This window comes from Pyxicephalus adspersus, chromosome 9 (genome assembly GCF_032062135.1).
Source record: "Pyxicephalus adspersus chromosome 9, UCB_Pads_2.0, whole genome shotgun sequence".
Lineage (NCBI taxonomy): Eukaryota > Metazoa > Chordata > Amphibia > Anura > Pyxicephalidae > Pyxicephalus > Pyxicephalus adspersus.
Window position 1 is genome coordinate 30931751 of NC_092866.1, and position 13301 is coordinate 30945051.

Consider the following 13301-nt stretch of genomic DNA (forward strand, 5'->3'; position numbering starts at 1 on the left):
TGAAAATAAGACCTAGGGCATATTTTGGCATTTCAAAAAATATAAGACAGTGCCTTATAATCGGGGTAACAGGGTAATTAAACAATGCAGGAAAGCATGGGTAGGAATGTGCTGTTTAAACATGGGAACCTGTTTTTCTCTGTACCAGCCATCTGGACCACCTAGGGGGATGCCTAATCAGCAAGGTAACAATAAACAAAGAGATAATAAAACATGTGCCAGTAAACAAGATCTGGTTCCCATAACAAACTGGTTACCAGTAAAGCTGCATGCATACATGCAATTATAGTCGTTGGAAAGGATCTTTCACGATCCTTTCCAGCAACTAAGGACTGCACACGATGCATGAACGAGTGCTGTACATACAGCACCATTCTGCTCTATGCAAAGGGAAGGGGGAGAATGACGGAGCGGCACCCAGCTGTGCACTCTCCCCCTTCCCTTGCATTAGGATTGCTCGTCATCCATCGTCCGTGGATCCGCCAGGACGGTCGTTCGGATAATGGACGACGGCCACGGTACACACGCCAGATTCTCGTCCGATATCAGCCCTGAGCCGATTATCAGGCAAAAACCATTGGACAATTGTACGTAGCTTTAGGCTTTCAAGGAGTAATTATTCAATTAAGCCTGAGTCAGCAGGAGATTGATGACATAAGGTAACCCCATTAGATGACCCCGCCTGGCTTTGCCTCCAGCTTCCCATATCAAATTAGCTAGGTGGTCTAGTAAATTCCTTAAGTTTGAAATAACTACTCTATAGTTAGGGGAATGTGTCAGCTAATAGGTATCTTACAGATCACACCCAGTAACCAGTCAAAGAGCCCCAATGATTCAACACCCTATGCGAATTGTGTCGGAACTCACACCACTGGAGGGTATGTTGTGTGGCCAAGATAGACCACCACATGAGGTCTCACTGCTTTTTTTTTTTGATCTGTCTTAAAAGTCCCACCTACCCTGATTATATAAATCAATTGGAGAATAAACTTGATAGTACACTCTCTGAATCTCAAAAGAAAGCCATCTTGTGTTTGGCGCATAAGACCTCTGTCTGTGCCAAAATACAGGAAGGCAACTTCAAACTTATCTAGGTGGTACTATGTGCCTACGCACTTGCACCGCATGTCCCCCCCAAGATTCACCACCCTGTTGGAGGATGTGGGTTTAAAGGTTTAATGTCACATATATGGTGGTTCTGCTCAATCATTGAGAGATTTTGGCGCACGGTATGTGCGTTGATTGGGATGATTTGGGGGGTCCCCCTGGAGTTTACTTCTTGGTGCATACTTTTCATTGTACTGACTTGTTCATTAGTAGATATAAAAGCTGGGTTATGCCCTACCTTCTAAACACAGCTAAGGCTCAGATACCATGCTGTTGGAAGGATCCAAGGGAGCTATCACTGAAATGTTGGTTTCAATTAGTTGATGATCTTTGTTCTATGAAGGAGAGTTATCATGATTTGCATGATACACCCTGTTTTATGGAAACTTGGTCCCTGTGTATCCTATTTAAGGATAGGTCTCAATACCTTGACATACTCAACCAAGATTAGAAACACATATTTTCAACTCAGGGCAATGCGTTCCTCCCTATGTACGCAAGATCTTTGAATGACGGTTTATGCACTTTGTTTTTGTTTCCTCAATCTCATGCAGGATGAGTCTCTTTCCTTGATTTTTATTAAGTGTTACAACAGACGTGATTTTACTACTCCTTATTCCTTTACTGACGCATTCCAAGTTTCTCATATAATATTGTTTTATGAAAAACGTTTTTTCTTATATATGGCATACATTTTTAATGTTGTACCTCAATCTCCCCATGTTTTTACCCCCCCCCCCATTTTCCTCCTTTTTCTATTTTGTTTTATATATAATACTTATTTGTTTTTTTGGTTTATTTTTTGTTTTAGATATGATATTCTCAATTTCAGGACTGTCTGCTACTATGGTCTTTTATCATCATTACTTTGGTTTGACAATTGTAAATTAAAAGCTAAAAACTGAAAATTGTTTTGACGTCCTGTACCATTGTTTTGTTTGCTGTTAATTGCCTTTGCTTTGTCTTTTCTTATTAAAAATCTTTAATAATAATAAAACAAGGAGGTTAACCCATTAAATTGGGAGCTCAAAATGAGAACATAAAATTATTCAACTGTTTAAAGAAATTAGTATTCTAGAAAATCTACATTTAACAATTTTTAGCAAAAAAAAAACCCTAGATAAGTTAATATGACTAACAAGATCTGAAACTACTATTAGAGGAAAAAGCACTTTGAATTACTTTGGGAACTAAACTATACTATAAGCAGGCACACAAAAGTAGTGGACTTTTGGCAAGGGCGATAGGAGAGGTGAAAACCTCATACTATATTCATGAGCTATCTAATAAGAAAGGACACCCTGTTCATAAATCACATGAAATGGCTTCACCTTTTCAACGCTTTATAATCCATATAATCTCCCACCCCCTCGCCAAAATGCCTCAAAACCAAGCCCCAGAAACACATATGTAAATGATTACTTGATAAAAAGTGGTATTCCAGCATTGTCTCCCTAAGAGGCAAAATCTCAAGAAAACACCATTACAGAGAATTAACGAAAATTTAGCCCTTTCCCAATTTAAAAATGGGAAGCACCCAAGACACAAAGCTGTTCCTACTCAATGTTGTGCATCTCAACATATCCTAACCCTAACTATCCTATCCTAAGTTATAAATCATTTTGCCAAAGGCAACCCACCACCAGCCTCTTTTACAGAGACACACAATGATCTCTAAAACAGGAAAGGATAACAGTTACCCTGTGCAAACTAAAGACCCATTTTATTACTCAATATGGCTATTAAAACCTTGACTAAAATATTGACAAACCGAATCTTTCCATTTCTGGCACATACTATTGGTCTGGATCACATAGGATTTTTGACTGGCAAAAGCTTGTTTTAATACAATTGAAAGCCTTATTCTTCATATCTAAACCACATATCTCCTTGCCATCATTATTGAAAGAATTCGAAATAATTTACATTTCAAATTTCAAAAATCAACCTCTCCAAATCCGCAGCACTAAATGTAACCATACCACATGAATGGATAACATCCCTAAAAGAGCAATTCCCATTTAAAAGTGTTAAAAATAATTTTTATGATACCTAGTAAAAAGCAATCCCAAAAATCTTTAGATAAAAATTTTACTCCTTTGCTCAAAGAGGTTCAGGCAGATTATTATCAAAATAAAAAATATAGGAGGTATGGGTTTCCCTGATATCAAAACATATTATAGAGCAACTATGTCAGCTACAATTATTGATTGTGTGGACAACAAAATCTTAGAGGTTGGGTACACTTGGAAAGGTCACTTTCATTTGCATCCCTGGCATAGTCCCCATGGATATCACTAGAGATAATACCAACCTCACTTAAAACTCACCCAACAATTGGTCCCACAAACACTGTACATAAAAAACATTTCCAGCACCCTGATACATTCACCAGGACTACTGACACCTCTCATAAGTAAAGAAGGATTTATTTTTAGACTAGAAAAATTGTTTGTTTCAACATTTAATCAAGCTGACTCACAATAAATTATGGACTTGATCAGGAAGGCAAATTTAAAGATAAAAATATGCTTTCTGAGTAAAGCTGCGTACACACTTCCAATTTTTATCGTTCAAAATGAACGACGAACGAACGGATCGTGTCGTTATCTGTATGTACAGGATCGGTGCTATACGATCGTTCGCAGATATCGTGCAGGATCGTTCGTCGTTCGTTTACCAACAATAATAATTGGAAGTGTGTACGTAGCTTTACTTGTAGGGGGCACAATCTCATAATCATATCTAAAGATCCAAGATTATGTTAGATTGTTCAAAAAAGATGTACGATTTCTCACAACTTCTTAAATTATTAGAAAGTCTGTGTGGAAAAAAAAACCCACTGGACATACCAGCACAAAGATGATCCAATAAAGTTTAAAAGAGAATGAGAGAGATGTGTGAAAAGTAATATAACTAAAGAACAATGTAATGATGCCTGTATCTTAGCTCATAAGTGTTCCATAAGCACCAAACTGCAGGAAAATTCCTATAAAACTGCTCACTCATTGGTAAAATACACCAGAGAAACAGAGTACTTTCCCAAAGTACCAGATGTATGATGGCAATGTCAACGAGATGCAGGCACAATGGCCCACCATTTAGGGGGACTGCCCCGTGATCGCCCCCTTCTGAAAACAAATAGTAAACACTACAGACTGTAAGGTGGGCTTTTCCCCACTGGCTTGCTTATTACACATTCAGGAAGATACTTATAGGAAATATAAATCCTACCTAAGTATTCGTTTATTAAACACAGCTAAATGTCTGATTCCCCTTTTTTGGGAACAAAAAACTGTGTCTACAGTTTCGACATGGCTCTCCAAGATAAATGCGATTTATTCAACAGAACAGACTAAATCTTTGGTAACAGAGTCTGCAATTTGCATATTTGTTTTCCTCTTCTTAAATTTAAATGTGCCAAAGTATTTGCTAAATGTGCAGGTAACATATATGCTCATGTATCCTAGCCCTTAATAACCTGCAAGCAAAAAGATGACTGTCAACAAATGGGTAAATACACACACACAAGTCTTATATACTTGGAGAAAAATGTAAAACACACAATATATTATTATTATTTAGTCATTATGGTCATTACTTTCCACCCCATATAGAAAATAATAAATAGAAATGCTGTATATGTAAAAACATGTTTCTTAGTTACACCAGTCAGTGCAGCTCTGTTACTATTAAAGTTGGCAATAAATTGCACTATTTCTGTAAACATTTTATGCATTATTTATTGAAAGTAAATCAATAATAATAATAATAATAACAACTGTATCAACTGTATTTGCAATTTGTAAAATTGTAGATAAAGATCTTTTAGACTTTAAGTGTTCCTAATACTAGGTATATCCCCACTAAGAAGTTTCATATGTAAATCATGGCCTTTTATGTTGCCGATTGCATACATTATCAATTTTATCTACACAATGACCCTGATTTACTAAAGCTCTCCAAGGCTGGAGAGAATACACTTTGATCAGTGACGCTGGGTGATCCAGAAAACCTGGAATGGATTCCTTAAAATCATTTGCTAGCAAATGTTTTGAATCCTGGTCCAGATCCAATCCAGGTTTGCTGGGTCACCCAGCTTCACTGATTAAAGTGTATTCTCTCCAGCCTTGGAGAGCTTTAGTAAATCAAGGCCAATGACTTAAAATGAAAGAAAAAAAAAAAACATACCTTAGTTGAGTACTCTTTTGGACAGCCCATGTTCACATCAATTGCAGCAACATCATTTTCCCTACATATTAAACAAAAAAGTACAGTACATTATATATATATATATATATATATAAATAAAGATATAGTAATATAGTAATATATCTCTCAGCCTGTGTATTATTGCTTTTAAAACCTTGTTATAAATGATTAATAATTATAAATGTACATGGGGATGCTGCATTGAATACAAAAGTTCTGCTCCCGTTTTTCTTTTTTTACTATGCACAGTGGTTTACAACACAGTAACTAACTAATAAATGACCTGTTAGTCAACTCCTCCAAAATGCAGAATTTATGTTAAATGAATGTGTACTGAGCCACTAAATGAGAAAACCCCAAGTTAAAAATCTAGAAAAAAAAAAACCCGATTGTAGAATTAAAGAGAGAGTGAAGATAAGAGCAAATAAACCAATAAAAGGAATGAAAAAGCTCAGCTATGGGTAGCGATTAGCTGAAAATAATCTAGTCACCCTGTATAATATATATACATGGCTCATATGGGGAACTCTTTTCCCGAATAATTTACCTTAAGGTCAAGGGGGGCACTCTGTCTACAGAAAAAAAAATTTAATCTCCGCATTAGGAAGGGATTCTTTACAGTAAAGTCTGTGAAAATGTGGAAAAGTTCACTCAGATGGTAGTTTTAGTAAGTACATTTGATTGCTTTATAAAAAAGCTAGATGCTTTTCTGGAAGCACATAATTTAACTGGGTATTAAAGTATGGATAACACACTGTTGATCCAGGGAACATACAATTGCTCCAACAGGTGAAACAAATGTTTTCCAGGTCCCTTGAGGCAATTTGAACCCAGGTTCCCATCTATTCTGAAAGTTGGGAGCAATTAGAACTGGGCACTTACACAACGCAACCTTCAGGTCTTGGAAGGGTCTTAACCTCTATTGGGACCAAGTAATTGCTCTTGTTCCCTTCTAAGAGTGGGGCCCCTAGGGTGGCAAAATTGGGAACAAACTCAAAGAAGGCTCTCACCTGTTTCATAGACATGGGTTGAGGCAATTCATGAATGACATAAACTTTTGAGACCTGGGGCTTGACAACCTCCCTACCAATGATGTAACCGAAGTAGAGGGCTTCCTCCAACCCTATGGTGCATTGCCCGGGCATGGCCTTCCACAGAACTTTCCCAGCCTGGACTCAAAATGACTGTCATCCAGGTAGACTGAAGTATACTGAAGTGCAGTTTCAGGATGCGATCCATCATCTGCTGGAAGGAGGCTAGGGTCCCAAAACAAAAACATCCTCAATAAGTGGGACTTTTAACCATATGGGCGGTTAGCCCGAACCTGGTTTGGGGTAAGAAAACTTGCTACAAGCGTTTACCCCGTACCAGGTTTGGGGTAGCTAAAAGTATAAACAAGCGCTACAGTGCAATCTGATTGTCATACAACATTGTATGACAATCGGATTACAACTGAAAAAAAATACTTACCTTGTCCCCGCAGCTCCTCCGGAGACGTCTCCTGTCTTCAGTCTTCTCCCAGCGTGTGCAGTGACGATCTCCTGGGTTTCCCGGTGACGTCGCTACATGCATGGATGCAGGCGGGAGACGGGGCGGGAAATTTAAATCACTTTGTATTGGATTCAATACAAAAAAGCTGTATTGAGTCCAATACAAAGAAATTTTTATATAATATATATATATATATATATATATATATATATATATATATTTATATTTTTATTATTATTATTATATATGGTACTGTACAGTTACATTACACACTTTTTTTTTTAAAGATTTTTTAAAGTTTTTAAAAAAAAAAAAATTTTATTAATAAATTTTGGACATATTTCGGTGAGTTATGCGGTAATTCGGTGAATTATAAGTAATTATTGAGTAATTCGGTGAATTTTAGCCTACAATTTAAAATAAATTTCTATGCAAAAAATGTAACACTTTTTGCATGGAAGTACGGAAAGAATTAGAACACTCGGCGTTCGCGTACGCGTCCCTCGGCGATTCCTGATGATGTCAGTGCATGCGCCCATCGACGGGGGTCGGAGCGGGTAATTCAAATATTTTGTATTGGATAAAATACAAACTGTGGTTTTATCTATAGTTATGTGACATTAGACTTTGTTTTAAAATTTACCACACTAGGGAGGTGTTTTAGAAAAATATAGTCTTATACAGAATTATTGAATTTTCAGTATTTTTGATTTATTTATGCATTCTTGTTTAAGCGGATTTTTGTGTTTTTTATTTAATTTTATTACTAAAGTATTTTTTTTTTTTTTCTTACATGATTGTGTGTTTCAAACTTTTTTTATTTTCAGGATATCTACTAGACCCTTGTTTGGACATATTTCTGTAAGTTACAGGTCTACAATTTAAAAAAAAAAATTCATGAAAAACAGTGTAGCACTTTTGGTATCTACATCAGTGATCTACATCAGAAATCTAGACATCAGTGAAACACCCAGGAGGTTAAGGCAGTCAAAACATAAAAAAAACATAACATATAATTTTATTCAGTTAAGTAAAAAAAGAAACTATACATAGATTGCTCTATTAAAAGAAAAGTCTGTATAGCTTTCCTATAAACATTTAGATGTAACAGTACTGCGGGGCAGGGTGGTGGACCCTCTGTGCCACCAGCTCAGTTGGCACAGACGGCACAGGGCCCAAAGTCTAAGCAGCTGCCCAGTCTTCACTAGAGCCTCTAGAGGTGAGGATGTTGTGCTGTAGGCAACTGCCAGGTTGCGGCTCCAGTATACGCCGAGGCAGTTGACTGCTGACTGACAGAAACATGATGTGGTACCAGAGTGAGGAGCAGAGAATAGTTAGGCAAGCCAGAGGTCAGGGCCGGCAGTGACCAAGAGTAGTCACGGTCGAGCCGAGGTTGGTACACAAGGAATCAGAAGCAGTAGAATCAACGAACAGGAACCTGGAAAGCAGAGCCAAAGGAACTTCCTGTTGCCCTTCACTTCCTTTCATGTGATGAATGAGGCCATGTGACCTGCTGCATCCTATCCTACCATCAGAGGGAATCCTGGAGACTGGAGGCTGGTGGTGTTCACATCTCCACCAGCAGGGGGAGCATGTCTGCGAAACACTCTAGTCTTCTGAGATAGTAGAGCAGCTGACGGAGTCACATGACCTAGACCAGGAAGTGAGCTGAGGAGATGATGCCTTAGCAGAGCTGGTGCTGGCAGCAGGGAAGTGAAAGGTGGGTGGCACCAAAGAAGACACAGATCCCCTGGACCTGCAGGGATCTGTGACAATAGGTAGGTATCTCAACAGATTTGAGATAAAAATTCAGTCTTTAGGTAAGTAAATAAAATTTTAAATACCGTATTTAAGTACCGTACAAAAAATGTTTGTCAAAGTCGGGGGTCGTCTTATACACCGTGTACTTACCAATCCCCTGAACGGGGAGAAGATCTGAGTTCGGGTCAGCCGGCAGAGCTTCGGGAAACGCTGTGAGCCATGCGGTATACATTTACATGCTTGTTAAAAAATAGTGTGATTTACAAATCAGCCACTAGGTGGCGCTGTGTGACTATTTTTACATAGAATGGTACATAATTCTATTATTTAAAGTAAAAATTTTCTTTGTTACCGTTTTTTTTTTTTTATGGAAGAAACTCTATATTTAAACTGAAAAAGCTGGGGGTTGTCTTATACGCCCAGTCGTCTTATACGCCGGAAAATACGGTACATATAGTTGTTGTAAAACTGTAACCAACTGTTTTTACAACCCAACATGTTTTGCAAATATAATCCGCTTCTTCAGGGAATTGTATATACAGATCACCAAACAATATATATGCACTGAAAATGATACAAACAAATACAAAATTAATCATTCCATGATGGAAACTCATTCCATGATGGAAATGGAAACTCCGCGGCAACAGGACGATGGAAAAGAGGGTTCAATCCAACCAAAGGGTATATAATATTTTGCCCTAGGGCATTAATCCTCAAAGGATGTATATTTGTATGTTATAATATTAAACTGGATATATATACAGGGGGTTTAAAAGCAACAAATATGTAGAAGATTGAAAGGAGACAAGGCAAGAATTACATGAATCATTTATCTCCAAAATTGCAATAATATTTATAATTATAAATAGGTGAAGAGAGATTCACACCAATATACCAATCTCAGTAGAGAAAAAAAAAAAAAATCCACATAAAACAATAACGACTTTTAATACTTACAGCAATGTAGTAGGATGGGGAAAAAAGGATAAAAAGACATAACAGCACAAAGAAAAATACAATCAAAACAAACACGAGAATGAAATACGACAAACAAGACAAGGACAATTGAAAGATCACAAAAATCAAGATGGGAAAAGTAAAAAAAAGAGAATAAATAACAAAAAAATATCATAAAAGGGGGGACCAAAATAGTATACAGAGTATACCATAAAGGTAGAATATCCAGAGTGTGCTTGAGGTGTCAGTGAAGGTGTGCTATGAATTTAAACACAACATAATGGACATCCAGCCAGATCCCCAAGGTGGAAGGGGGCTAGAGTTAGGGAGACACGGGCACAAAAAAAAGGGGTCATATTTCTCCAACGGGTCCCAGGTGTAAGTGCATCAAAATCAAATGTTATCCTATATCAAATATAAATACCATCTACATGTAAACATATACAAAAAAAAATTGCTTCTTGTCACCATTGACATTGAAGCACTTTATTCCAGTATTCTGAATGATTTAAGTATTATGACCATCAGGAAATTTTTGATGTAAAGAAACTAAATGCTATTAACATACTCAGAATTCATTCTTAAAATGTTGAGATTTATTTTGACTAGAAACACATTCCTTTTTGTTGATGTCCTATACCTACAAAACCAAGGCCTATCTATAGGCACATGGTATGCCCCTAGAGAGACATCTTTTCTGATAAGACCTTATCCATATACCTGCGCCATATAGAGTTATGACGCAGGTATATAGATGACATTTTTCTTGTTTGAACTGGTTCTGTAGAAGTATTTAAGGAATTCTTTGCTAGATTACAGATTATTAGATATAATCTAAAATTTACTATGGAGTAGTTTCAAAAGCCTGCTCTTTTGGATATTTATATCCAAAAAAATTGTTGATAACACCCTTACATCATCTTTGTTTCGGAAACCTACAGCAGGAAATACCATCCTCTTTGCTACAAGTGCTCATCCTCTCCCTCTCATCCGTTGCATCTCTTTTTCACAGTATTTGAGGATTAGGAGAAACTGCTCAGGTGATGGGGAATATGAAAAACAGGCCAAAATGTTGCGTGATAATTTACTTAACAGGGAATATAGTAAAAAAATGCTAAAGAAATCATATCTATAGGTGAAATCACAGGATCGACAACATCTCTTATTCCCCAAAAAGTCTATACAGAAAGATGTACAAGAAAGCAACAATAATAAATTGATTACAACCTATTCAAAAAACCATGAAGAACTAAAACAGATATGCTCGAAATATTGGCCTTTACTGACCCGATCTGAAAATTAAAAAATCTAATAACATTTATTAGATAGGCCTCAAATTGTATACAGGATGGCTCCTTCTCTAGGAAACATGTTAGTAAAAAGTCATTTTCAGATACAGTTAGGTCCATAAATATTTGGACAGAGAACTTTTTTCTTATTTTTGTTCTGTACATTACCACAATTGTTTTTAATTGAAACTACTCAGATTCAGTTGAACTGCAGACTTTCAGCATTAATTCAGTAGGCTGAACAAAAAGAGACGCTGGAACACGGAACCGACGCTGGATTAGCACAGCGGGACCAGGTAAGTGGGGATTTTAGTGTAGGTGAAAAAATACGGGGTTAACCAAAAGAGCAAAAATATTTAGTGCGAGAAATTACGGGCTTAGCGGTTAGGGGGTTAATGCAGCCGCCTTCAGTTGCCTTTCTGTCCAAAGTTTAGTCTTCAACAGGTGAAATGCATGCTCAATTGGGTTCACATAAGGTGACTTGACTTTGCCATTCAACAATATTCCACTTCTTTGCTTTAGTAAACGCCCCGGTTACTTTGGCTGTATGTTTTGGGTCATTGTCAGTCTGTATTATGAAACACCTCCCAATCAATTTGACTACATTTAGCTGGATTTGAGCTTTGGATTTGACAGTTGTAATGCAAGCGGGTGTGGACCCACTGTGCCACTGACTGGGTATGCTCCAGAGGGGCGTAACAAAGCCGCTACCAGGTCTTCACTAGAGCCTCTGATGGTGAGGATAGGCTTGGGCCGCAGGGTAGCTGCCAGGTGCCACTCCAGAGCAATCCCCGAGTCAGTGGCAGCTGACCACAGGAGTCAGGGTACTCGGTGCAAGCACCGAGGGGCTTGAGTGGCCAAGAAGGTATAGTAGAGGTAGTAATTAAACAAAGTCCGTGAACAAGATCCAAGGTCAAAGTCAGGCGACAATCAGGCAGAAGTCCATACACAAAATACGAGGTCAGGGTCAGGCAGCAAACAGGCAAAGTCCAAGGGTTTGATAAGCAAGGTCCGGTACACAGAAAGGTAGACAGAAGAAGCACCTTTGCACTTGGCGTTAGACAAGCTAAGACCATGAGATTGCTCAGGCAACTTCCTGTAGTGGGAAGTGCCTTTAAATACTAGCAGGGCTCCAGCCATAGGCTGTAGGAACATAGGGCGTGTATGTGTTGCCTCATGGATGAAGAGACACACCCACGCCAGCTCAAACACCAGTGCAAGTCTCCAGCAGAAAAGAAACTCTGGCATGGAACACATGGGTTACTCTACCTGAAAGATAGGACCCAGCGCCCGTGCCTGCAATTAGGAGCAGCGGCGCCGGCACGACCTGCAGGGCTAACAACAGTATGTCGTTGAATACCTCAGATTTCATTCGGCTGCTTCTGTCCTGTGTCACATCATGGATAAACACTAGTGTCCCAGTGCCACTGGCAGCCATGCACGCCCAACCCATCACACTGCCTTGCCATGTTTTACAGATGATATGGTATGCTTTGGATCATGAGCTGTTCAACGCCTTCTCCATAAGTTTTTCTTGCCAACATTCTGTTAAAGGTTAATCTTGGTTTCATCTGTCCAAAGAATGTTTTTCTAGAACTGTGCTGTCTTTTTTTTTTCAGATGCTTTTGCGCTAAGCCCTTTCTATTCTTGGGGCTTATGCGTGGCTTGCACCTTGCAGTGCACCCTCTGTATTTACGTTCATGCAGTCTTTTATAGATTTTCGGGATCCTAGAACAGTTACAATCAAGAATCTCTGCCACCTATTGTACAACTTATACAAAGGTTGAGATCAGCCAAAATTTTTATAAGCCAAGCTCAGCGAGGAGGAGCTCCTTAAAGGAACAGAGGCTAATATAGCATCAGCAGTAATGGTGGCTGGTGCTGTGACTTTGTACCAGCTACCTTGATACCTTGCATTTATTCTTTGCAATTTCTGACCTGACACGTGCCTGCATTGTGACCATGTCTGTCTGCTGCCTGCCCTGTTCCTGGACCCTGATCTCATCTTCCAGCCTCCTGCCCTGATCTGTGCCTAAATTCAGATTAGGTTCGCCTGGCTCCATACAGCATTCACCTGCTGCTTGACTCCACACCGAGGCCGCTTCAGCCTTCCTCCTCAAGTAGGGTGACTTGAGAGTCGCTACCTGGTAACATTCAACAGCGAACAGCCCTGTGGCCTCTAGGCTATCAGCCCATCAACCCTTGCGGGGTGCCCTGGTGAAGACCTAGTGTCGCTTAGATTGCGTGCCTCGGGCAATCCCGCACTACCTGCCTGTGGGGATCCTGACAAAGTCACAGCCATAATGTTGGCTTTTGGAAACAGCTCACCTCTTGAGGAACTATACAAAAAGAATACAGAATTTAACATTTCTGTACAAGTTCAGAGAGGATACTTTCAATTGAAAATATGCTTTCAAACCTTGCCTGCCCCACCAGCTCAGCCAGTACTCTTGGGACTTTCCTTCCAGTAGATTTTTCACT

General features: G+C 38.7%; 1 protein-coding gene across 3 annotated transcripts in view; it reads right to left on the bottom strand.

Annotated features, from left to right (window-relative positions):
• Positions 1 to 13301, bottom strand: part of DUS2 (dihydrouridine synthase 2) — a 284746-nt gene that overhangs the window by 187508 nt on the left and 83937 nt on the right. For all 3 annotated transcript variants that reach the window (XM_072423086.1, XM_072423085.1, XM_072423084.1), the window contains exon 6: positions 5299 to 5359. In XM_072423086.1, coding sequence (XP_072279187.1) covers positions 5299 to 5359 — 61 coding nt within the window. The remainder of the gene's footprint in view (positions 1 to 5298; positions 5360 to 13301) is intronic.